The sequence below is a fragment of the Cervus canadensis genome, chromosome 13 (genome assembly GCF_019320065.1).
Source record: "Cervus canadensis isolate Bull #8, Minnesota chromosome 13, ASM1932006v1, whole genome shotgun sequence".
NCBI classification, from domain to species: domain Eukaryota; kingdom Metazoa; phylum Chordata; class Mammalia; order Artiodactyla; family Cervidae; genus Cervus; species Cervus canadensis.
Genome location: NC_057398.1, coordinates 50523661 through 50550116, shown reverse-complemented (window position 1 = coordinate 50550116; position 26456 = coordinate 50523661). Strand labels below are relative to the sequence as shown.

Here is a 26456-nt window from a genome sequence, read left to right as displayed (position 1 = left end):
GTTAAGATTTTGAAAGTTCTAAAAAAGCCAAAAGCACCGGGCTGACAGCCCCATCCCACCCCCACTAGGGCATCCAAGAGGCACATCAAGGGAGATGGGGCTGCAAAAAGGTCCACAAAGAGAGCATGGGCCTGATAGGGGCCAGCTGGTGCCCAGCACCAAGACGAGCTCGGGTCCCAGGTCAGCTCCAAGGTAAACTCACTGCAGGCCTAGGTCTGCTGGGAACCAGTGACTGGAGGGAACCAGGCAGCTGTGTACAGTGGGATGGGAAGAATGTGGGAGTAAGGGGATGTCGCTTGTGCAGAGGGCTGGTGGCTGTAAAAATTGCTTTTGTAAAGTAGGAGCTGGGGGTGAAGTGTGTGCTGCCTCAAAATTCTGGCCTCACTTAGCCCCTTTGCCCTCTGGCAATAAATTGTTTCTATAAGCCAAAAAAAAATTCTATAGGCAAAAAAAAAAAAAATCATAAGAACATATCCAGAATGCAACCCAGAGAGACTAAGAATGGAAACTGTGAAAGAGCTATGAAGATTCGTAGAGGGCAAACAGACTGTCCAACATTAGTTTGAAGTTCAGAGGGGGAGAAGAGAGTGGGTGAAACAGAGGCAATGATTAAAGGAGTAAGAGCTGAGAATTTTCCAGAATTGATAGATATAAGAAGTTCAATGAATCCCAAGCAGTATACATCCTTTTTAACTTATGCATAGATACATCCTAATGAACCTGCAGAAAATCAAAGAAAAACTCTTCAAAAGCAGCTAGAAAAGGGTAACTTTCAAAGGAATGGAAATGGTTTCTCCATTGTGTCAAAAGAAATGAACTGTTAAACTAAAATTGTATATACAAAACTTTTGTTTCAAAAACGAAGATAATGGGAATTCTCTGGAGGTCCATTGGTTAAGCGATGCAAGGAGTGAGGATTCTTAGCTCCCTGGTGTGGGAGCTAAGATCCAACATGCCTTGTAGCCAAAATAAAATAACAGAAGCAATATTGCAGCAAATTCAATGAAGACTTTAAAAATGGTCCGCATCAAAAAAAAAAAAAAAAATCTTTAAAAACAAAAATGAAGATGAAATAAACCAAAATGAGAAAATGCTGACAGAGTTCATCATTAGCAAATGCTAAGGGAAGCCCTGAATGCCTTTCCTCATTTCCAGCAGGAAGGTGGAAGGAGGTAAGGGGGGAAGCTCTGAGACGTAAGAAGGAATGAAGAGGAGGAAAAGTGGTAAACGAGGTGGTGAATAAATTTTGACAAAAATAAAAAGCAACAACAATATTAACATCCAGTGGGATTATTTTTTTAAAGAAGGATAGAATGTTGGGCATTCTGAAATGCAAACAACAAGAATAGAAAGGGTCAACAGAAGCCAAGGTTGGGGAGGATACGGAATTTTTAGTCTCAGAGAAGGAAGTTAAAAGTAATAATAACCCATAGCTTTTTACAGATTAAGTATGCATGTTGTAATTTTTAGGGTAATCACTAAAACAATTGAAACAAATTGCAGAGGAGGGAGAAATGCTTGTTATATTGTTTTGTGAATAAAAATTTTTTAAAGATTCAAAATGGCATATACAATATAATCTCAACAATATAAAAAGTATATAATCCCATGCACATGAGTATCAAGAAACATGTACAAAAGTATTCAGAACATCATTATTTATAATGGTAAAATACTGGAGACAACTAAAATGTGTCATCCACAATAGGATGGAAAAATATATGGTATATTCATATGTTAGACTATACCAACAGTGAATGAACTACAGCTATAAGCATCAGCAGGATATGCTCAAAAATAAGGATGAAATCACACACAGACACACACACAGTCAATTCTTATTATTTGTGATTTACATCTTTGTGAATTTGCCTACTTTCTAAAATTTATCTGTAATCAAAAGGTATGCAGACACACGAAAAGATGCTTAACATCATTCATCATCAGGGAAGTGCAAATCAAAACCACAATGAGGTATAATTTCACACCCACTAGGATGGTTACTTCCCAGGTGGCGCAATGGTGAAGAATCCATCTGCCAGTGCAGGAGACGCAAAGATGCTGGTTTGATCCCTGGGTCAGGAATATCCCCTGGAGGAGGAAATGGCAACCCACTCCAGTATTCTTGCCTGGAGAATCCCATGGACAGAGGAGCCTTGCAGGCTTCTGTTCATAGGGTCAACAAAGAGTCAACAGAACAGAGCACTCATTCACACTCATGATGGACAGAAAAATGCAGACAATAATAAACATTGCAAGGATACAGAGACACTGGAATCTTCATATACTGCTCTTGGTAAAATGGTGTAGCCACTTTGGAAAATAGTATTTTATTTCCTCAAATAGTTAAACATAGAGTTGCCATTTGACCCATCAGTTCCAACCCTAGGTATATTCCCAAGAGAAGTTGAAACATGTACCCACACACACAAAAAAAACTTGTCATGACTGTTCACAGCAGCATTATTCAGAGCCAAAAGACAGAAGCAACTCAAATATTCCTGATGAATGGACAGAATCCTCATGAATAAATTATATGGTTTGTGAATTATATCTCAATAAAGGTACTTTTAAAACCTATAGTAGAAAACATAGAGTTTAGAGAAAGCAATGACAATTATAAATACTTAAAAACTGAGTGCAAGCTGTGAAGAGAATTGAGATATTGGATCTGCAAGCTGCACATACTTAGAATCATAAGACTTCACATCTTGCAAGGATCTTGGGGTTCCTCTGCTCCAATATCCTTATTTTACAGATATGGAAACTGAACAGCAGAGAGGCTTCATGACTTACTAAGAAAGTTAACCAGTGAAAGGGCTGGGAGTCACATGAGTTCAAATTTAAGTTGAGAGAGCATGGCTCAGTTGGAATCCTCTAGGTTTAGTTTCCTATGGGGTGAAATGAGGGCATATCTGACCGAATGGCAAGAGCTGAAATTAGCCAGGGAGAAATGTATGGCTTGGGCAATTAGGTGGGTAATAGTTCCATTTAGAGACAGAGTGGGCAGAAACAGAGGCTGTTCGAGGGCAGATGCTGACATCCTGTTTTGGACATGAAACATCTCGAGAAGCTAGGGGAGGCTTCCAAGTGAAGCTATCCAGGAGAAAGTGGATGAGAGTGCAAAGCAAGATATCAGTACTATCAGCTTAGAAAAAGTAGTGGAAACCACAATGAATTAGATCTGAGAGAGAGAATGTAAAGTAGGGAGAGAAGAAGGGTGAGGGAATATTAGGCAACACCACCTGAAAGGGAGGGAAACAGAGGAGGAGTCAAAGAATGAAACTTTAGAAGTAGAGAATTCAAGAGAAAGTTAGGATTGAGTGTGGACACAGGAGTCAAGGCAGGAGAGGGAGGAAGTAATCAACTTAGTCAAAAGCTGCAGAGAATACAAATTAGGCAAATGGGAGGGATGAGTCTAGGGTGGGATCATGAATATGGAATGTATAAGGTCCTTGATGACTTCTAATGAAGACACCAAATGACAATAGGTTTAGCAGGCAATGGGAAGAGGGGACAGGAGTCAATGAAGTTGTTCAAGAAGCCTGACTAGAGAAAAGAAGATCAAGCCTAGAGAGCTACAAGGGGCCTTTTTTGCCTCCTTTGCAACACACAAGTAGGGTGGTGTTTTTATTAACTTTACTGAGGAAAATTTTACAATGACAGTTGTATATATTTAAAGTGTATGACACGATGATCTGATATACATATACATTGTAGAATGATTACCAAGGTCAAGATAATTAATGCATCCATCACCTCACATAGTTAACACAGTTAACTTTTTTTATGGTGGTAAGAATGATCAAGATCTACTCTCAGCAATTTTTAAGTACAAAATACTATATTATTACTATGCTTTAGATCCTCAAAAGTTATTCTTCTTATAACTGAAAATTTGTACTCTTTGATCTACATTATCGTATTTCCCCCTCCCATCTACTTCTGGCAACCCCCATTTTTCCGAGGAACATTGTTTCTATACATAATTTGTATAGAGTTTTTATCATGAAAAGATGTTGAATTTTGTCAAATCCTTTTTGTGCATCTATTGAAATTGCCAGGCGAGTGTCTGCTCCTCGGTTTTTGTCTCATCACAAGGATTTGGAGTGACAGACATTAAAGCCCCTCTCGGCTTGTCACAGCTCTCGGGTCTTGGACAGACCATGCTATAGCTCTTAGAGAAATCAGTTACAGCTCTATTTTATTTAGAAGATAGCAGGAAAATCCATCTTAGAGGCACGAGGGCACGTCGACTCAAAGACGCGAAGAGAAGAGTGCCCCATCGCGCGGGAGAGAGAGAGAAAGAGAAAGAAAGAAAGAACCAGCGAGCGTACACACGCGTGGGAGAGAGAGCGAGAGCCCTTTGGCTCCTCTTTTTATGTTTTTTTCCTTCCCCCTGGGCCTTCCCTATGCAAATTGGACTTAATCAGGAGTGCTGTTCTACCTGCAGTCCTCACTCCCGTCCCCGGACCCTCCTTTGACCTTCTTTTGTTCTATTTTCTTGGGCTTTTCCCTTCCTTGTCGTTTAGCCACCACCATTTTGAACTCCTGTTTTCTATTCTAACTACCTAACAAAATGATCATGGGATTTTTATCCTTCATTCCTACGTTGTGGTGAATCACATTTTTTGATCTTCATGTTTACCCATCCTTACCTCCCAGGGCTGAATCCCACCTGATCACTGTTTATGATCCTTTTAATCTATTTTTGAATGCAGTTTACTATTCTGTTGAGGATCAAACAAGCAGGATTGCATGTTAGGTGGCTTGTGTATTTAAGACAGAAGAGTGTGTTAATAAACAAAGGGATGGAAAATGGAAGTTGAAGCTTCAGAAAAGCAAAAATACTCCAGAAGTGCTGTGCAGTGCACAGGGGCAGTAACCAGCTTGACTCGAACCTGTAAGGAAAAGGGGTGGGGGTGGGGAGGGAGATAGTGGATGGAGGTTTATAGAATTTTGTATAGGGGAAGGCCAGAAAGTTGAGATTACTTAGACTTAATGGCCTGTGAAGGTAATCTTCCCAGATAAGGGGAAGGAAGTGGGTGGGTAGAGGGGTGGGCAGCAAAGAAGACTGATTGAAGAACTTGAAAAGAATGAGGAAAGACTAGCCAGAATGGAAACTTGCAAGTGTTTTATCCAAGGCACTGTTAAGATTGTGCTGATTTGCCCTGGTTAAGAGTTTTCAGATTTCTCACTCAGTGCTTTTAGTTGGAAAATAGCATCCTCTTGCCAAGTTATTTATTTCTGGCAAAATGGCGGTGGCTAAAAGACAAGGAAGGGAAAAGCCCAAGAAAATAGAACAAAAGAAGGTCAAAGGAAGGTCCGAGGACCAGGGTAAGGACTTCAGGTAGAACAGCACTCCTGACTAAGCCCAATTTGCATAGGGCAGGCCCAGGGGGAAGAAAAAAGCATAAAAATTGAGTCTGTCACCAAAGTGTACAGATATGTTCTTAATGACTTCAAAGACAAAATCTTTAAAAAAAAAAAAAAAAAAATGATGTGCCTGTTTCTCAATCCCAACAGAAATATGCCTACAGGTCATGTAAAGCCCTGAGTTCCTGGGTGAATGACCTCATCCAGAGGCTGAACTTCTTTAACACCTGGGCCAAAATGGCGTACACCGCAATACATCATCGGTATGTAGAAAGGCCGCTCTATGTTTCTGCATCATTTTTATTTGGAGCTTAGTGGTTTCACCATGTAATTTCACATCCTTTGCCTCTGAGTTCTCACTGCAACATGTGAATTTAAACAAAAGAGGTATTCTTTTTTTTTAATTTAAAAAATTTTATGGTATTTTATTTAAGATGCAAATGTGTTAATATCAGTATTTTTTTTAAGACTTTGGGTTTTTTTTTATTTTAAAATTTTTTTAATTGAAGGATAATTGCTTTACAGAATTGTGTTGGTTTCTGCCAAACATCAACATGAATCAGCCATAGGTATACATATGTCCCCTCCCTCTTGAGCTTCCTCCCACCTCCCTCCCCGCTCCACCCCTCAAGGTTGTTACAGAGCCCCGCTTTGAGTTCCCTGAGCCAGACAGCAAATTCCCATTGTCTATCTATTTTACAGATGGTAACGTAGGTCTCCATGTTACTTTCTCCAAACATTCCACCCTCTCCTCAAAAGGAGGGATTCTTATCTTCAGTTTAGGAGGAGGAAGCAGAGACCTAAGAACTGGAGAGTTCCTTCCAAGGTCACTCTACCCTAAGAGACAGAGGTAGAAACAGAACCTAATACATTCCTCTTTCTGTTATGCTACACTGTGTCATGTGACACTAGCAGGAAGAAATGTGAAAAGAAATAAAAACTATTTACATATAATTTTTAAAATTTTTAATACATGGCACAAAATAATTTGAAAGGCATGACAGTAGTTCACATTTAAGGAGTGCCTCACAGGGTGTTGGGCTTCCCAGGTGGTTCAGTTCAGTTCAGTTCAGTTCAGCTCAGTCACTCAGTCGTGTCCTACTCATTGCGACCCCATGGAATGCAGCATGCCGGGCCTCCCTATCCATCACCCACTCCCAGAGCTTGCTCGAACACATGTCCATCGAGACAGTGATGCCATCCAACCATCTCATCCTCTGTCATACTCTTCTCCTCCAGCATCAGGGTCTTTCCCAATGAGTCAGTTCTTTGCATCAGGTGGCCAAAATATTGGAGTTTCAGCTTCAGCATCAGTCTTTCCAATGAATTCAGGACTGATTTCCTCGAGGATGCACTGGTTGGATCTCCTTGCTGTCCAAGGGACTCTCAAGAGTTTTCTCCAACACCACACCAGTTCAAAAGCATCAGTTTTTTGGTGCTCAGCTTTCTTTACAGTCCAACTCTCACATCCATACATGACTACTGGAAAAATCATAGCTTTGACTAATAGACCTTTGTTGGCAAAGTGATGTCTCTGCTTTTTAATACGCTGTCTAGGTTGGTCATAGCTTTTCTTCCAAGGAGCAAGCATCTTTTAATTTCATGGCTGCAATCACCATCTGCAGTGATTTTGGCACCCAAAAGAGTAAAGTCTGTAACTGTTTCCATTGTTTCCCCATCTATTTGCCATGAAGTTATGGGACCAGATGCCATGATCTTAGTTTTCTGAATGTTGAGTTTTAGGACAACTTTTTCACTCTCCTCTTTTAATTTCAGTATTATTGGTTGGGGCATAGACTTGGATTACTGTAATATTGAATGGCTTGCCTTGGAAATGAACAGAGGTCATTCTTTCATTTTTGAAATTGCATCCAAGTACTGCCTTTTGGACTCTTCTTGACTATGATGGCTACTCCATTTTTTCTAAGGGAGTCTTGCCCACAGTGGTAGTTATAATGGTCATCTGAGTTAAATTCACCCATTCCAGTCCATTTTAGTTTGCTGATTTTGAACTTCCATATGGTCAAGCTGGATTTAGAAAAGGCAGAGGATCAAGAGATCAAATTGCCAACATCTGCTGGATCATCAAAAAAGGAAGAGAGCTCTAGAAAAACATCTACTTCTTCTTTATTGACTATGCCAAAGTCTTTGACTGTGTGGATCACAACAAACTGTGGGAAATTCTTCAAGAGATGGGAATACCAGACCACCTGACCTGCCTCCAGAGAAATCTGATGCTGGTCAAGAAGCAACAGTTAAAACTGGACATGGAACAATAGACTGGTTACAAATAGGGAAAGGAGTATGTCAAAGCTGTATATTGTCACCCTGCTTATTTAACTTATATGCAGAGTATGTCATGAGAAATGCTGGACTAGATGAAGTACAAGCTGGAATTAAGATTGCAGGGAGAAATATCAATAACCTCAGATACACAGATGACACCACCCTTATGGCAGAAAGCAAAGAAGAACTAAAGAGCCTCTTGATGAAAATGAAAGAGGAGAGTGAAAAAGCTGTCTTAAAACTCAACATTCAGAAAACTAAGATCATGGCATCTGGTCCCATAACTTCACGGCAAATAGATGGGGAAACAATGGAAACAGTTACAGACTTTACTCTTTTGGGTGCCAAAATCACTGCAGATGGTGATTGCAGCCATGAAATTACAAGACGCTTGCTCCTTGGAAGAAAAGCTATGACCAACCTAGACAGCGTATTAAAAAGCAGAGACATCACTTTGCCAACAAAGGTCTATTAGTCAAAGCTATGATTTTTCCAGTAGTCATGTATGGATGTGAGAGTTGGACTGTAAAGAAAGCTGAGCACCAAAAAATTGATGCTTTTGAACTGTGGTGTTGGAGAAGACTCTTGAGAGTCCCTTGGACAGCAAGGAGATCCAACCAGTGCATCCTAAAGGAAATCAGTCCTGAATATTCATTGGAAAGACTGATGCTGAAGCTAAAACTCCAAACCTTTGGCCACCTGATGCAAAGAACTGATTTGTTTGAAAAGACCCTGATGCTGGGAAAGATTGAAGGTGGGACGAGAAGGGGACGACAAAGTATGATATGGTTAGATGGCATCACTGACTCAACGGACATGAGTTTGAGTAAACCCTGGGAGTTGGTGATGGACAGGGAGGCCTGGCGTGCTGCATTCCATGGGGTCACAAAGAGTCGGATATGACTGAGCAACTGAACTGAACTGAACTTTCATCAAAAGGCTCTTTAGTTCTTCCTCACTTTCTGCTGTAAGGGTGGTATCAGCTGCATGTCTGAAGTTATTGATATTTCTCCAAGCAATCTTGATTCCAGCTAGTGCTTCATCCAGCTTGGCATTTCACATGATGTATTCTGCATATAAGTTAAATAAGCAGGGTGACAATATACACCTTGACATACTCCTTTCCCAATTTGGAACCAGTCTGTTCTTCCATTTCCTGTTCTAACTGCACACAGATGCTTCTTGACCAGTATACAGATTTCTCAGGAGGCAGGTAAGGTGGTCTGGTATTCCCATCTCTTTAAGAATTTTCCAGTTTATTGTGATCCACAAAGTCAAAGGCTTTGGGGTAGTCAATAAAGCAAAAGTAGATGTTTTTCTGGGACTCTCTGCTTTTTCTACGATGCAATGGATGTTGGCAATTTAATCTCTGATTCCTCTGCCTTAGCGGTAAAGAATCCACCCGCAGATGCAGGAGATGCAGATTCCATCCCTGAGCTGGAAAGATCTGGAGAAGGAAATGGCATTCCATTCCAGTATTCTTGTCTGGAGAATCCCACAGACAGAGGAGCCTGGTGGCCTACAGCCCATAGAGTCACAGAAAGTCAGACATGACTGAGAATGCACACACACAGGGTGTCATTTTTCAAAGCATTTTGCTCATACTAATTGACTTAATTCTCATAGTAACCCTGTGATATGAAGTAGGTACTATTATTTATCATTCTCATTTTAGAGATGTGGAAATTGACACAAAAACATGGAGCAACTTGCCCAAATTTTCACAGCCAGAAAGTGGAAGTATTGAGATTTGAACCCGGAAAACCTAGTTCCAAAGTCTGTACCAAACTGTCTCTTTCACCATTGAACTATAAGTGAATGCTACTGTTTATCTTCTTAGAGAAGGCAGTAACTCAAACCCAATCTGCAAGAATCCACAAAGCCCAGTCAAGATTCCTACTGTAATAACCAGATCACTTGTTAATTGCCTCCCAGGGCTTTGTGTTCTCAAAAACTTTAAAGCCATAGCTGGTTTTCATTAAACTACAGGGTAAGAGTCCAGAGAAGGGGGAGAGTTTGAGATGAAAAGGGAAGGAGGAATCCAGGATAGGCTGGAAGAAATTGCTCACATCATCTGAAAATGTGCAATTATTATACCTCTAACCACACCAATCTGTGGTCTGCCTTCCAACAGGTATATGAGACATGTCACAGCTTGGAAGCACAGCAGCACATCACCTAGCCAAGACCCCAAATACTCCACTGAGCAAAACAGTGAATTCTCTGAAGGATTTCCTGCAAGATACTGGCTCCCAGCTTTCTTCTTTCCACAAGGTGAGCATGAGAACCTGGACCAGCCCTATACCTGATCCAGGCAAGTCTGTCCCCAACACCTCCACCAGCACTCTCCCTGTCCTCTTCCTCTCTGGGATGAGAGGTCCCTAGGCTAGCCCTGCTCCCCCAACCCCAACAGACACACACACACACACACACAAACACATATATACAGGTACCAGGTCCTCTTGCATGCACTAGAGCAGTCTCTCTCCTCCCTCCCCATCCACGCCCTTCCCTTGCCCCATCTCCTCAAGCGCCAGAATAGACCCATATCTTTGTCAGACCTCACCCTCACCCTCACCCTCACCCTGGCAAGAGTCTCCCTTCCTCAGCTCTAGGTCATTAATCCTATGAGGTCAGAATCCAACAAGACTAGATGCCTCTCCAAAGCCACTGCATCTTAAGAGTGGACTCCTGGAGATGGGCACCTGCCCAAGGGATTGATTCTGTGCTTCAGCCATCTCGTTCATTTATTCATTTAATGTTTGTTGGGTCCTAGGCCCCACCAGATTGGCACAAATGTCCAGCAGGAAAGACAGATATTCAACCAGAACCTGTTACAATAATGTATGGTCAGGGTGTAATGAGAGTTGTAAAGGGGCCGCATTAGTCTGTAAGATCCACAAAGGCAGGAGCCAGTTCCATTTTTATTCCCTATTGTATTCCAAGCACCTAATATAGCCCTCAGCACCAAAAAAATTCTCAGTAAATATTTGAAGAAAGAGTAAGTGCATTTCTGAATGAATACAAGAATAGATGAATATTCTTAGAGCCTAAAACAGGAAGACCTAAACTAAGGGTCAGGGAAGGGAAGGCCACTAAGGAAATAACTTCTAAGATGAGACTTGACGCTTCCTTCTTACCAATTAGATACTATCCAGGTAGGGACAGAATAAGAGGACAGCAGTTAGCACCCTTAGTACTTACTAACTATAGTACTTATTAGTACCAGGCGCCAGGCACTCTCTAAGGATTGTGTGTGTGTGTGTGTGTGTATGATTCTTATAATTTTATTTACTTATTTGGCCACACTGGGTCTTTGTTGCTGCCTGGGCTTTTCCTCTAGTTGTGGAGAGCAGGGTTTGCTCTCTCATGGCGCACGGGCTTCTCACTGCAGCAGTTTCTCTTGCCGCAGAGCACGGGCACTGGAGCGCTCAGGCTTCAGCAGTCATGACACGTGAGCTCAGGAGTCGTGGCTCCTGGGCTGTAAAGCACAGGTTCAGTGGTTGTGGTGTATGGGCTCAGTTGTCTTGCGACACGTGGGATCTTCCCGGAGCAGGGATCGAACCCGTGTCCCCTGCATTGGCAGGTGGATTCTTTACCACTGAGCCACCAAGGAAGCCCAGGATTTTGTCTTTATTAAGTCATTTAATCCTCATGAAAATCTTATAATGTTCTTATAATGTTGTCACTGTTTTTATCCCTATTTTCAGATAAGAAAACCTAGGCAGAGAGACGTTATAATTTGTCTAAAGTCACACAATTAGCAACTGAGCCAAGGTTCAAACTTAGCCTATCTGACTTGGAAATTCACATGTTTAACCACTGCACTAAACTACGAATAGCATTTTATCAGAGAAAATAGCATCCTCTCCTGGAGCATTTAGTCTTCTGAAAGGGGCACGGAGAGAGGTCACTTCTGGCTGGGCCTGTAGAGATGGTCTCTTGGGCCTTGAAGAATTGTAGGGAAATTTGAGAAAGATTATCTAAGGCTGAAGGCTGAGCAGAGGCACTGAGTCAGGCCCAGTGAGTAGGTATTTAGAGTAGAAGAGGCATGCCAGTATGACAGGCTTTAACTTGACCAGTCAAAAGAAACTAAAATTCACTCTGGTGTGGTGGCTTCTAGGCAGCAGTGTCACATGATCAAGTAGAATGGAGTTACTCAACTGGCAATTTATGCAGAACAAGAATTAAACAAGAGAAAAGCAGCTGGTGGCAAGGAGAACAGTTAAGAATTCTGTTAGGTATCTTGGTATCAAGCTACAGAAGGCAATCCAAACTTGTGTAAGCAAAAGAGGGCAAGTTATAAGCACATATAAGTGGAAAGGAAGCCAAAGGGGTCTGGCTTCAAGCATGGCTGGATTCAGGTAGTCAAAATCCTCCATGTCACTCTCAGGCTGCCTCCTCATGTCTCAGCTCTGTTTTTGCTATAGCTTGGTCTCTTTTTTTTTCCTCTGCTGCACGTAGCCTTTCTCCATGCAACCAAGGGAAAAAATGGCCACAAGAAGTTTAGCACCTCCAGAGGAAAAAGGGCCTTCCTCTTCCTAAGGTCCATAGGGGTCTTAGTTGTGGCATTTGGGATCTAGTTCCCCAACCAGGGGTCTAACCCAGGCACCCTGCATTGAGAGCATGGAGTCTTAACCACTTATCACCAGGGATGTCCCCATATGTCATTTCTTGAGAAAGGCTCTGACACACTTGGGTCTCGGCTTTTGCCCCTGAGCCCCATGTTTGCTGCCAGGAATATGAGGTACTTTGATTAGCCAAGACTGGGTCAAAAGTGATCAGGTCCTGGGATCCATAGCCCCTCTCTTCCCCTGTGGAATATGGGAGGGTCACTGGGCCTACAAATGCTCTCATGTTTCCCAGGAAGCTCGTGCTCCTGGCCAGACTAATATCCCCAAGTCCTGAGTGAGGCAGTTGGATTTATACTCTCCTCCCATCCAGCCCCTTCTCACACACACCACGGGCATTTCCTGACACTTTCTTCTCCACTCTTCCCTTCCCATGAGATATCAGTATTGCTAATCCCCACGGGAAACTTTGGGACAGGCACAGCTTCTGAGTGCCTGAGACTCACAAGGAACTTGGCACATGTTTTTCTCCAAAGCCTTTCTTATCACTGTGCTTCAAGACTATGGACGGTCCCAAGGAATCTCTACAGATGCCCTGACTTTTACCCACCATGTGATCTCGGACACCACCGACGTCAAAGACAAGGAATTCTCCATAATCATCCAGAAGAAACTCAACATAGTCAGGAGAGCCTTTAAGGTACTGGAATACTGGAATTCTGAATACTGAAGTACTGGAATACTTCAGAGGTTGGAAAGGATAATCATTCATTCATTCAATCCATCCATCAATCATTCCATCAACAAACCTTCATGCACTAGAGCATGGTATAGTCTCTCTTCAAGCCCAAATGCCATCAAATGCCATCTCTCCCACTCTGCTTCTAGGGAGTTGGGAAGAATTATAAATATATTAAGTGAATAAAAGATTTAGATAAATACAATAAATGAACTGTACAACTCTCCCCTGACATAAATGAAGACTGAATGCTGTTAGATCAGGATTTGAAGATGGTATTTCTTTTTTCTTAAGATTTTTTTTTAATGTGGATCATTTTTGAAGTTTTTATTTATTACAATATTGCTTCTGTTTATAACTCTCCCCTGACATAAATGAAGACTGAACACTTCTACATCAGGATTTGAAAGCAGTATTTCTTTCTTTTTTTAAGATTTTTTGATGTGGACCATTTTATGGTTTATTATAATTTTGCTTTGGTTTTATGTTTTGGGGTTTTTTTTTGTCATGAGGCATGTGGGAAATTAGCTCCCTGAGCAGGGATCAGACTCAGACCCCCTGCATTGGAAGGCAAAGTCTTAAACACTGGAAGCCCCCAAAGGTAATATTCCAAACAAATAGGGCAGATCTCTCCTCAGGGCAGCTCAGCCTGCCATTCAGCAACCCACTCACTCCAGAGTTCATCCACTTTCAAGGAGAAGCCCCCACCCAGCCTGCCATGAAACTCAGGGCACTCAGCAAATTATGCTGGAAGCAGTTTATCTGGGCGTGTGAGTGCTGACAGCCAGATTCTCGAGGCCAATCCTAACCCCATCACGCTCCCACCGTTGTCCCACTGGTTTGAGGGCCACTCTTGTGGTTTACACAACTCCAATCTGTTTTAGCAATCTGTTTTTCTATTCCAGGACCGATACTACACAGGTCAAGAAGTTTTAAGTTATATATGGAGGCTTAGTAGAGCAAATCACTCCTCATTTTTCCTTTTTTTTTAATTGAATTTTTATTCTATTACTTTTTTTCTATTTTTGATTGTCATAAAATAAACATAACGTAAAATTTACTATTTTAACTACTGTTAACTGCACTGTTCAGTGACATTGAGTATATCCACACTGTTGTGCAGTCATCTCCAGAACGTTCTCATTTTTTCAAACTGGAACCCCATACCCATTAAACACTCCCCATTCCAACCATCCCAACCACCACACTACTTTTTATCTCTAAAAATATGACTACTGTAGGAACCTCATATTAGTGGAATCATATCGTATTTGTCCTTTTGTGACTGGCTTACTAGTGATAAAGAATCCCACCTGCCAATGCAAGCGACTTAAGAGATGCAGTTTCAATCCCTGGGTCAGGAAGATCCCCTGGAGAGGGGAATGGCAACCCATTCCAGTATTCTTGCCTGGAGAATCCCATGAAAAAGGAGCCTGGCAGGCTACAGTCCACAGGGTTGCTGAGTCAGACACGACTGAAGTGATTTGTGAAGTGAAGTGTTAGTTGCTCAGTCGTGCCCAACTCTTTGTTACCCCATGGACTGCAGCCCACCAGGCTCCTTTGTCAATGGGATTTTCCAGGCAAGAATACTGGAGTGTTGGAGTGGGTAGCTATTTCCTTCTCCAGGGGATCTTCCCGACCCAGGGATCGAACCTGGGTTTCCTGCACTGCAGTCAGATTCTTTATCAACTGAGGTATGAGGGAAGACCTGAAATGACTTAGCACGCACCTTATTTCACATAGCATAATGTCTTTATAATGTCATCTATGTGGTAGCATGTGTCAGAATTTCCTTCTTTTTTAAGACTAAATATTTCATTGTATGTGTATACCACATCTCAGCTCAGGCCGCCATAACAAACACCACAAGCAGGATGGCCTAAATAACAGAAATGTATCTTCTCCCAGTTTTGGAGACTGGGAGCCTGAGATCAGGGTGCCAGCTAAGAGTTCTTCCTGGCTTGCAGACAGCTGTCTTCTAGCTATGCCCTCACCTGGCCTTTCCTTGATGTGCATGTGTGGAGAGAGAAAGAACAAACTCTCTGGCATTTCTCCTTATGAGGACATCCATCTTATTGGGTCAAGAACCCCCCATTCATATGACTTTAATTGCTTCTTTAGAGGCCTCATCTCTAAATATAGCTACTCTGGGCAATAGGGCCTCAATTTATAAATCTGAGGAGGATACATATTTTGGCCACCTGATGTGAAGAGCTGACTCATTGGAAAAGATCCTGATGCTGGGAAAGATTGAGGGCAGGGGGAGAATACCCCTGATGAACACCAATACCACTGATGAACATAGATGCAGTAATCTTTATGGGAATGTAAAGTGATGCTGCCACTATGGAAAATAGTATAGCGACAAAGAATGAGGTGTTTGCTTGGCATCACTTACTCAATGGACATGAGTTTGAGCAAGCTTCAGGAGATGGTGAAGGACAGGGAAGCCTGGCATGCTTCAGTCCATGGGCTCACAAGGAGTTGGACATGACTTAGTGACGTGACTTAGCAACAAAAGACTTCTAGTCCACAACACCATATTTTTTCCATCCATTCCTCTGTCCATAGACGCTTGAGTCGATTCCATTTGGCCATTGTGAACAGTGCTGCTACAAACATGGGTGTGCAGACAGCTGTTTGAGTCCCTGATTCAGTTCTTTTGGGTAAGATCTAGGAGCGGAACTGTTGGATCATATGGTAATTCTGTTGAAATTTTTGAGGAAATGCCATACTATTTTCCATAGTGGCAGCACCACTTTACATTCCCATAAAGATTAGTGCATCTATGTTCATCAGTGGTATTGGCCTGTAATTTTCTTTTTTTCTCTGTCCTATCTTTTGCTGGTTTTGGTTTCAGGGTAGTGCTGGCCTGGTGAAATGAGATCCAAAGCATTATTTCCTCTTCAATTTTTTGGAATAGTTTGAGAAAGATGGATGTTAACTCTTCTTTAACACCCTGTGAAGCCATCTAGTCCAGGATTTTGTTTGTTGGCAGTGTTTTGATTATGTTTCATTACTGACTCAATTTCATTACTGGTAATCAGTCTGTTAATATTTTCTATTTCTTCCTGATTCAAACTTGGGAGATTGTACATTTCTAGGAATTTATTCATTTCTTCTAGGTTGTCTATTTTATTGGCATGTAGTTGTTCATGGTAATCTCTTCTGATCTTTTAAATTTTTGTGGTCTCATTTGTAACTTCTCTTTTGTTTCTGATTTTATTTGGGCCCTCTCTCTTTTTTTTCTTGATGAGTCTAGCTAAAGGTTTATTGATTTTGTGGTATGTTTCAAAGAATCAGCTTCATTGATTCAGTTTCATTGATCTTTTCTATATTTTTAGTCTCTATTTTACTTACTTCTGCTCTGATTGTTATTATTTATTTTCTTCTACTAACCTTGAGTTTTTGTTTGTTCTTTTTCTAGTTCCTTTAGATGTGAGGTTAGGTTGTTTGAGATTTTTCTTGTTTCCTAAAGTAGGCTTTCATCAATGTAAACTTGTTTCTGAGAACTGTTTTGCTGCATCCTGTAGATTTTGGATCATTGTGCTTCCATTTTCATTTGTCTTAAGGTATTTTTTTTTATTTCCTTTTTGATTTCTTCAGTCACCCATTGGTTGTTTAATGGCCTATTGTTTAGTGTCTGTATGTTTGTGTTGTACAGGTTTTGTTCTTGTTAATTTCTAGTCTCTTAGCATTGTGGTAGGGAACTTGACATGATTGCAACAATCTTAAATTTAATGAGACTTGTTTTTATGGCTCAGCATGTGATCTATCCTGGAGAAACTTCCATGTACACTCAGACCACTTGCTCCATGTAGAGGAGAACCTCTGCAATTGTGAGTATCCTCCCCGTTTGTGGTCTGCCTACCCTACTGCATTTCTGCCCCTCTTACCTGTCTCATTTTGGTTCCTTCTTTATATCTTGAGTTGCAGAAAATCTTTTCTACTGGTCTTCAGATCATTCTCATCAATATTTGCTCTGTAAATATGGTGTGACCATAGGAAGAGGTGAGCACAGGGGCTTGCTACTCTGCCATCTTACTAGAAGATTGACTTGTTTTGTCATTGTTTCTGCTCTCTTTTTAAAAAGTGGCCTAAGGATTACAATTCTAGAAATTTGAAGTTTTACTGTATTTGAAATACTTGTCAATCCAGGATCATCATATGTAGATTAAAACCTACAAATCACTCATGCTCTCAGAGAAGGAAGAGAAATGAAGTGCTTGCCTTAGAACCTGGCAATGAGTACCTCTAAGGAGAAGTACTCGCCTTAGAACCCACATGGCAATGGCAGGGAAGTGCACCTCCTCCTCTTTGGCCTCCTCCCTGACTTTCCTCTAGATGCAGCTTCTATTAAAGGGAGCATCTCATCTGGGACCCTCTGACACCACCTCTCTTTGTTCCTAGGGCACAGACCCCACACATGTTGGAGTTCACGTCTTTGGTTTATTCATTGAGGGGGCAAGGTGGAATCACAAAGAAAAAGTACTAGAAGACTCGCTACCTTGTGAGATATGTTGTGATTTTCCTGAAATATACTTCTTGCCAACAAAGGTAATCTCCCAGATGTTTATCACAAAGTTTTAAACCACTGAGCTTTCCCTCAGTAGTACCAACCATTCCTTCTACTTCCCATCCTTATGATTTCACTAGGGAGACTGGCCGATATACTTCAGACTACAAACATGTAAAATAGCCCCAAATACTCCTAAAACCTAAAATAGATGCTGTACAAACATCTAGTGTGATTTCTCAAGAATACGTACTATAAAGCTATACTAGTAACTCTAAAAAAATCAGGCATAATTCTATATGCAGTTACATAACCACATAACCACCTAAAGTTAAAAGTATTCAATTTATAACAAACTCCCCAAATCTCGTGTAAAAGAAATGTGAGCCACTGGCTTACTTGAACTGTGTAATTTGAGCATTTATTTATTTATTTTTTAGATTTCTACTGAAAGATCAAATGCATCTAAGCAGACAGAGCCAGAACTCTATACTTTTGAATGCCCAGTTTACCAGACACCTGAGAGGTCGGGTATTTTGACAGCTGCTGGTTTATCCTCAAACTTTTTAACATCTGTGTACTTATCCACAAAGAAACCTCCTAGTCACTGGATCACAATGCAGGTTGCACTGCTGTGTGAGGAGAATGAAAAATAAACTTCCATAACAAACCATGTAATTGTTGACTCTAACCAGTTACATGCTTCAAGGCATTCACATGTAGTCAACATCCTTCATGAAAAAAAGCTGTGTGATCAAGGCAGATTGGACAGTGCCATCTCTTCCTTCCATTTGTATGTGAAAACTTTAACATGCAGGGGAAGCTCCCAGCTGCTTCCATTCTAAGCAATGTCCCTGTGGGTGGGCTCTCCTCCAGGTGAGAGAACATGCCCCAGAAAGCAGGTCTGACTTTTCTAAAAGGGAAAGCCACGGCAACTAGCATGGTATTAGGGCATCTAATTCTTACGAAATTTTTGACTTTAGAGTGATTTCTGCAACACAATAAAACATATACGTGAAGAGCAGTTCTTTGGAATACTTTCCCCAGCTGCTCTGAGAGAACACAGAACATGACACTGTTGGCCTGACTGCAGACTTTTGAGACAAAAGAGTTTCTTCCCTTAAAGAAATGATCTTGTTCTGATTTCACCAGATTTTCTCTTTCCACTGAAAAACCAACGCTGAGAATTCAATGTCAAAACTGGATGAAAAATGTGAAAATTGCATGTCAAAATGTGTTTCTGTAGGTAGATTTTTATTATTGAGCACCAACTATGCTGAACACTCATAAAAATTCCTATGCCTTCAGGCCACCCATGTACCATGTGGTGTGTCAGTCTTCACACACGAAGAAACTGGCGCTCCGAGAGCTTGAGTTGCCCGAGCTCACACTGCCAGCAGCAGGGCTTGGATTCACGCCAGGTCGTTGTCACATCACCTCAGCAGTGGGCCCACTGGCAGAAAACAAATCCCATGTTTCCACAAATGAAGATCAAACTATCCCTTCTGTCTGTAAGAAGGGGGAGAAGAGCTTGTGGAGAAGGCTCACACCAGAACTAGACTCTAATAGCCATGAACAAAATATCAACATCTACTTACTTTGTTGTCTAGGAAACTGCACTGAAAGTCACATGATCAAATGCATATACATTGAGAATCTAATTACACACAGTATTGCAGAAAATAATTATAAAGACCTAGCCCCTGTCATTCAGGAATCAATAAGAAAATGACAAAATATAGGATTTTAACAAAAGAAACAAGGTGAGGTCTTATTTGGTCCAGTGAATTAATTAAAATAGTTTTAGGAATTATCCATGGTTTGCTAAAACAAAACAGTCCATGAGTTATAGAAACCACCAATAAGCAAACTTTTCCTCAAAGAGTACAAAAATAAGACCAAGAATCACATGATGTGATATTTTTAACTTACTTGGTTTTGGAGTGTATTCTGACACACCCACTTTATGCAAAGTCATTTCACACTGAGAAGAGAGATAAAGACATGATCTGATCTCACTGACACACAACTGTCTCTCACATACATATACTGGCTTTCAAATGCACTTGGGTGCATTTGTAATTAATACAAATTCATTTCAAAGTATTACTGAGTCTATGACACTTTTGATCATTCTTCTATTTTCTCAAAGAACAAATACTAAATCTATGATCACCATCTGCAGGTTGAGACCCTCCACTAACCCTTTTCAAGCTCTGATGTCTGAGAACCTTGATGCAAACTGCAGTTTGCCAGGGATCTCAGTCTACCTTTAGGATTGCTCGTGGTCCAGGAGGGACCCAAAGGATCCTGGAATAAACTAGGGGTTGGGTGGGGAGCAGTAATCTAAGGGTTCCTGTTTTGGCCCCAATGATCCCAGAGTTACAGCCTGGAAAAAAAACAAGAGAGAGATTCCAAAGTGGTCAAAGCAACATCTTTATTTTCAACTTTATTTCCAACTTAAAACTTCATTATAAAACTTGTCAAAAAAAAAGTCAAAAACAAATTAAAAACAAATTGTAGCACTGTGTTGGTAACAGCCCTTTTTTCATTAACAAGGAAAGAATTAATGATCCCTCCTCCTCCCCTAATGCTTCACTGGTGAATCTAGTATAGAACAAGCTGGGACAACATTTTCTGATGCCAGAAGAAAAGCATAAAAAAACTGCTTGCATACATCAGTACTAATAAACATTGACAATTTCACCAAAACCACATTTAAAGATTACAGGATGTGGAATGCTTGAGCAAACCAACTTCATGATCACATCAACACAAGCACAGTTATATACACTTCAAACTGTAGCACAGAATAAACACTGCATATCTAAATGGCTCATATATAAAATGTATAATTGAAAACCCCAACATACAGACTATATTTATTAGATTTGCCTATGTTTAAGATACTGAGAACAATTTAACTCTGAATATGAAAGCTTAGTGAATTTGCTACTGTTCCATTAAAGGACAATTAATAATGAGACTATATCAACTTAAGTAGAATTTAATAGCTAAAGCTACCTTATGCACATCTATTAAACCAAAAGAAATGATTTTAAACTATTCCCTTAAATTGCTTTTAGATAAATAGATTTCGAAAGATGAACACAACACTCCTTAACAGGGAGTAGAATTTTGTAAATATAAAAGATATGCAAAATACAGTATACACTGCATGAACTAACAGTAGCAAAAACACAGTTTAATTAAAAAAGTCAAAAACATACAAAAATATTAGCCTTTCTGGAAATGGCAAACTTTTAAACACCAATCTGTGTAAAAAGGTTTAAATAGTGATGTTACTCCAAAAATATATATTTATTCTATTTTTCTATTTGCAACAGTTTATAAAGGCCAACAAACACCTGCAATTGAGGTAGCAAAGCCAAATTCACAAACTTTGGATTAGGAAAAAATATCCTTCCTATGTTTTAATAGCATCTTTCATACAATAGTAAATGAATTCTCCTTGTTTCAAAATGTTTAATTAACATGTATTACTTTACAAAACTTAATTAAAACACTGCAAATGTTTGTTTAAAAGATATTGGGTTGGATAAAAAAATTCGTTCAGGTTTTTTATGGAAAAACCCAAATGAATATTCTGGCCAACCCAAAGTTAGTCTGAAAATTATTTCACATTCAAAACACTATACAGAAAAACCTGAAGTCACCATATATTACATAAAAGCTATGTATTTACAGTTTCAAATGCAGTTTTAGAAGCTGAGGTTAAGCAAACCACTACTAATGGTCTTCATTAAACAGTGTCCACTATCAGTTATTCCCCTTCCCGTACAGCATTGAACAGACAATCGGTTTTTACTTTCAAATCATGTAACTAGAAAATGATTTAACTTGAAGGGAAACAAATGAAAATTCTATCCCCTTAATGTAAGAAAACATAAATGAACTTTAAAATGTAACAGTGTTTTTATTTAAGACAAAAACCAAACCAACTGGACAAAAGAATCAAAATTTGAAAGGTAATCAAAAATCCTGAACATCAATAGTATTCAGTGCATTTATAAGACTGTTTTATGTTCTCAGATCTTTAAAGATTAAAAATTTCCTAAGAGTGCAAATTCTATTTATATTTTCCTTATGTTAATTGTTATGATTTAATAAACATGGATACATGAAAAGACTTACTACTTGGCTCTATCTATAGTCCTGCCTGAAAAAGAAATATACAGATTCTGTCAGTGCAATGAAAGAAAGTTCATTTTGGATTTTTTTTTTTTTTTTTGCAAACGGAAGATAGAACTGCAGGAGTATTTAGAGGGCACCAGAGCAGAATCAGTAGATGTAGGGGAATATGCGGTAGGGGACTCGCTGGCAGTACTTGTCCCACGCCAGGCCATACTTCTTCCTACAGTGGTGCTCATCGCGGGCTTCCCGGTGCACCAGCAAGATGGTGAAATAAATCACATAGAAATAAGGCAGAATGTGATTGAAACCTGGAGATAACAAAAGTAAACAGTACCTAGTATTTTTATTTCTCACTACATAACTACACAACGTTGTTTCCTGCGCTTCCCCAAATAGCCTAAAACTGGGGCGTCCCATTACTCCATTTTCTCCAATAATGGGGGAAACAACTAAACCAGTTCATAAAATCCCACTGCTGTGTGGCAGAAGATAGTAGTTGAATTAAAAGCTATTCAGAGAAGAGTGATTAATCCATCCTAACAATCCTTCCTAATCAGAACATCTGTCCTTCTAATTAAAGCGAACCTCTCCATTTCCTCCCCTCTGGCGCTCGGGGTAGAGAACGGCTGGCCATCACCGCAGAGCAGGGCAGACAGCACCGCAGGCTGTGGGTGGACCCAGACACATACAAAGCTATGTGTGCCTTTTCTTAAGAACCAGATTTTTTCAGAATCCATGAACAGCGAGTCATGAATAAAAAGTTAATTAATTCCTACATAGTCTGCTTAGAAAAAAAGCTACCAGCTACAGTTGAAAACAAAGTTCTGCTTGCAGGATTTTAGAGTAAAACTTCATGCTCTGTGAATTCCTAATTCCCCTCAGACACAGGATGAATGAGGTGCTGGAAACAGAATAACACAGCACTCAGTCGGGGAACAAGAAACCCCAACCTCTAACAGAGACAACACCCAGACCCACAGAGGACAGACATGTGTGGGCGGCCTGGGAAAGAGTCCCATCCGCTCTCGTCCTGAATGCTTACCACATGGGAGGGACCACGCCAGGGCCATGATGAGATCACCCAAGTAATTGGGATGGCGAACAAAACCCCACCATCCAGAAACAAGAAGATTTTTTCCCGTGGAAGTATGAATGGTTTTTAAATCTATACAGAAATAAAAAAATAAATGTTTAATGATCTATAGACAAGCAGAGACATAAAAGCTTTATGTAATGCAAAAATACAATAAATATAAACCAATACTTACGTGCAAGCCTTGGATCAGTGGGATTTTTCCGGAATGCATTTTTCTGAGAATTTGCACATCGGAAGATTACAAATCCACACACTGTAATTTTTTAGAAATTTCATTTGTTAACAATTTACATATCATCTTTATTTTAAAGCATCTGTAATTTCATTTAGAAATGATTCCTGTGTTCCAAGGAAATGTCCAAAGTACAGAAGAGTCTGATCTCTTAAGAACTGTTAAAACCCTCTCAATCTCAGGATGACAAAAGAAGATCCAATCCTGATAGCTCACTATCTTACAGCTTTCCTCATCTACCTGGGGACACCTTGAAGGCAAAACTAACAAATATGCATTATTATTCATGGTGCATCCATGAATAAAATCTACTGCAGCCTACATTACAATAAAATCAATACTGGAGTTCATCTGTTAGTTATGACATCTACTGACCGTAACATGAATGCTTCATTAATAAAACTATAGCTCAGAATCTGCACCAGAACAACATGCACATAAATATTAATATATGCTGAATCCCACTGCAAGCCTCTTAAGCTGGTAGCTTTATTTCAGATTTCAAAATGTCAAAACTAAGAGACCCTGACATATGACTATGTATCATCAGTCCTCAATAAAGTAGTAAAAAATAACTCTACTCCCTATTTTTAGCTTAACCATAAAATAGACATAGCCTGTCTTGAATAACACACAGCCATGTGTTAACCAAACCAATACTGAAACTAAACCTTAATTTCAACCAGAGACTTGAATTTTTCTTCTACCATAGATATTAGTGTAGCATAACTAGCAACATTTGCAGTTCAGTACTCATTTTCCCTGCCCTCCCTCTGGTGGACATGTTTAATGAACAGTGTAACAAAAGAAAAAACCCATCCTGAATCTAACCTGCTACCATCAGCCAAGCTGTACTCCTCACTTCCCCACCATCCTGGTCAAGCTGTTCCCTCCATCTGATGTATCTATCTCCCCATGCCACTTTCACCCACCCAACAGTCAGATCAAACACCACATTCTCCAATAAGTTTACAGTGATATTCCCCAGAGAGACGTGCTCTCTACCTTAAACTCCCATCATATTTGCTCTATTAGTCCCTCCTCTAGACTCTTCCTCTGCCTCAATCCAGTGTGTGAGTGTCTTATTTCTTCTGTAAGAGCATAAGCTCTAGGAAGGCAAGACCATCTTCCTATTTTTCAAGGTACTACCAGAAAAAAATGAATCATTACTAAAACAATAAATTTTATTGTTTTTAACAATAATTATATTATTTTTAAATCAAGAGCCTCTTGATGAAAGTGAAAGAGGAGAGTGAAAAAGTTGGCTTAAAGCTCAACATTCAGAAAACTAAGATTATGGCATCCAGTTCTATCATTTCATGGCAAATAGATGGGAAAAGAATGGAAACAGTGGCTGACGTTATTTTTGGGGGCTCCAAAATCACTACAGATGGTGACTGCAGCCATGAAATTAAAGGACGCTTATTTCTTGGAAGGAAGGTTATGACCAACCTAGACAGCATATTAAAAAGCAGAGACATCACTTTGTCAACAAAGGTCCGTCCAGTCAAGGCTATGGTTTTTCCAGTAGTCATGTATGGATGTGAGAGTTGGACTGTAAAGAAAGCTGAGTGCCAAAGAATTGATGCTTTTGAACTGTGGTGCAGAAGACTCTTGAGAGTCCCTTGGACTGCAGGGAGATCCAACCAGTCCATCCTCAAGGAGATCAGTCCTGGGTATTCACTAGAAGGACTGATGTTGAAGCTGAAACTCCAATACTTTGGCTACCTGATGCAAAGAGCTGACTCATCTGAAAAGACCCTGATGCTGGGAAAGATTGAGGGCAGGAGGAGAAGGGGACAACAGAGGACGAGATGGTTGGATGGCATCACTGACTCAATGGACATGAGTTTGAGTAAACTCCAGGAGTTGGTGATGAACAGGGAGGCCTGGCGTGCTACATTCCATGGGGTCACAAAAAGTCGGACACGACTGAGTGACTGCACTGAACTGAATAAAATTTTAAAACAGGTGTTTTGTTCAAAATGATGTTTAAATAACTACTGAAGAACCCAAGGATGAAGCATCCATTCTCTTTGCAAGATTCAAGAATCTTTTATGACTCAACTCATCCATCACAGATTATTTCATACTTGAGCTAATCATGGCCATTTAAAAGGGCACGCTGTAAATATGTAGGTACCACAGCACAACAGACTCAGTACACACTACTTAATACTTAATACACAGAAACTGAAATTAATACTCACGTTTCAGAGCAATGATTAGAGAAGCCATTGGCCACGACAGTTCATTTGGATGACTGACTAAATAAAAGGCCTGGAAGCTGTAGATGAATGGAACCCACACCAAATCTCCAAAAGCCAGCATGAATCCAAATCCATCATGGATAATGTCCATGGTTGTCAATAATGCTTCCTAAACGGGTACAGAGAAGGGAAAAAAATGTTTTAAAGTTTGGGGAGAAAAGCTTCTATGTTTACAGTATTCAAATAAAGTACTAATTTACAGTCAAATTTACAAAAGGCTAAAGGAAGGTGGTGGTTGTTCAGTCACCCAGTCGTGTCCGACTCTTTGTGACCCCATGGACTGCAGCACACCAGGCCTCCTGGCCCCTCACCATCTTGGGGAGTTCGCCCAAGTTCATATTCGTTGCATCGGTGATGCCGTCCTGCCATCTCATCCTCTAAGATGAGACGCTAGAGCAAACCTAAAACGTGTAAAGGCGGGAGTGGGGATCTGTCTCCCTTGGCACAGGTGTCACACTGCGTCATTCCGCCTCATCCCCTGTCACTCCAGCCACTCCCTCCACGATCCTGAACCACAGAGCCCCCCAGGCCTCTTCTGGCTCCCCGCCTCTGCCGGGAACACCCTCCTCCAACTTCAGCTGAAGCCTGGCCTGCACTGCCTTCCTCAGCCCCCCACTCGCTGAAGCCAGCTGACAGTCCTGTAACTCGGCGGCTCTCTCCACTGGACGGGAAGATGCGGGGAGCACGGGTTTCCTCCTGCCACCGCAGCACCGGGTACAGGCGCACCAGCCTAGCTGACGTTGTTCAGTCACGAAGTTGTGTCCGACTCCTTGTGACCGCAGAGACTGCAGCACGCCAGGCTTCCGAGCCTCACTTCTGATCATAATCTAGCGTGTCAGGCAGCTTGTCCACACTACCCGGCATCACGGGAAACTGCCTGCTTCACTGCTCAGGGTAAGCTAGGACCTGAACACACTCTCTTGTGGATCTGGTTGGCATGAGCCAGAAACCCGCAGGCCCTCAGCTCTGGAAGTGGAGACGGCATCCTGTCTCAGGGCATCCCTAACCTGCCTCAGACTCCAGTACTCAACACTGGCCAGAAAAATTAGCAAGTATAATCTCTATTAAAGAATCAGTGTTCTAGGGTAAAGAAAAAGAGTGATATCTCCAAAATGCATTTTTTTTTTCTTTTTCCAGAAAGCAAACAAAAAGACCACAGAACAGAAAAATGATTGTTAAACAGTTTCCGGGCCTGTTGGTTCACCCTCTAGTCAA

The 26456-nt window shown here is 40.8% G+C and overlaps 2 protein-coding genes across 2 annotated transcripts in view; one reads left to right on the top strand and one right to left on the bottom strand.

Moving 5' to 3' along the window:
- DNAH14 (dynein axonemal heavy chain 14) overlaps positions 1-18159 on the top strand; it is a 394377-nt gene extending 376218 nt beyond the window's left edge. Inside the window, exons 80-84 of the mRNA XM_043484666.1 lie at positions 5527-5639; positions 9797-9936; positions 12770-12933; positions 17383-17529; positions 17929-18159. Coding sequence (XP_043340601.1) covers positions 5527-5639; positions 9797-9936; positions 12770-12933; positions 17383-17529; positions 17929-18144 — 780 coding nt within the window. The 3' untranslated portion in view covers positions 18145-18159. The remainder of the gene's footprint in view (positions 1-5526; positions 5640-9796; positions 9937-12769; positions 12934-17382; positions 17530-17928) is intronic.
- A 1747-nt stretch (positions 18160-19906) lies between these two features.
- The window catches only part of LBR (lamin B receptor), a 28689-nt gene continuing 22139 nt past the window's right edge, over positions 19907-26456 (bottom strand). The window contains exons 11-14 of the mRNA XM_043485576.1: positions 25182-25350; positions 22912-22992; positions 22686-22808; positions 19907-21951 (exon numbers count right to left, since the gene is read on the bottom strand). Coding sequence (XP_043341511.1) covers positions 21791-21951; positions 22686-22808; positions 22912-22992; positions 25182-25350 — 534 coding nt within the window. The 3' untranslated portion in view covers positions 19907-21790. The remainder of the gene's footprint in view (positions 21952-22685; positions 22809-22911; positions 22993-25181; positions 25351-26456) is intronic.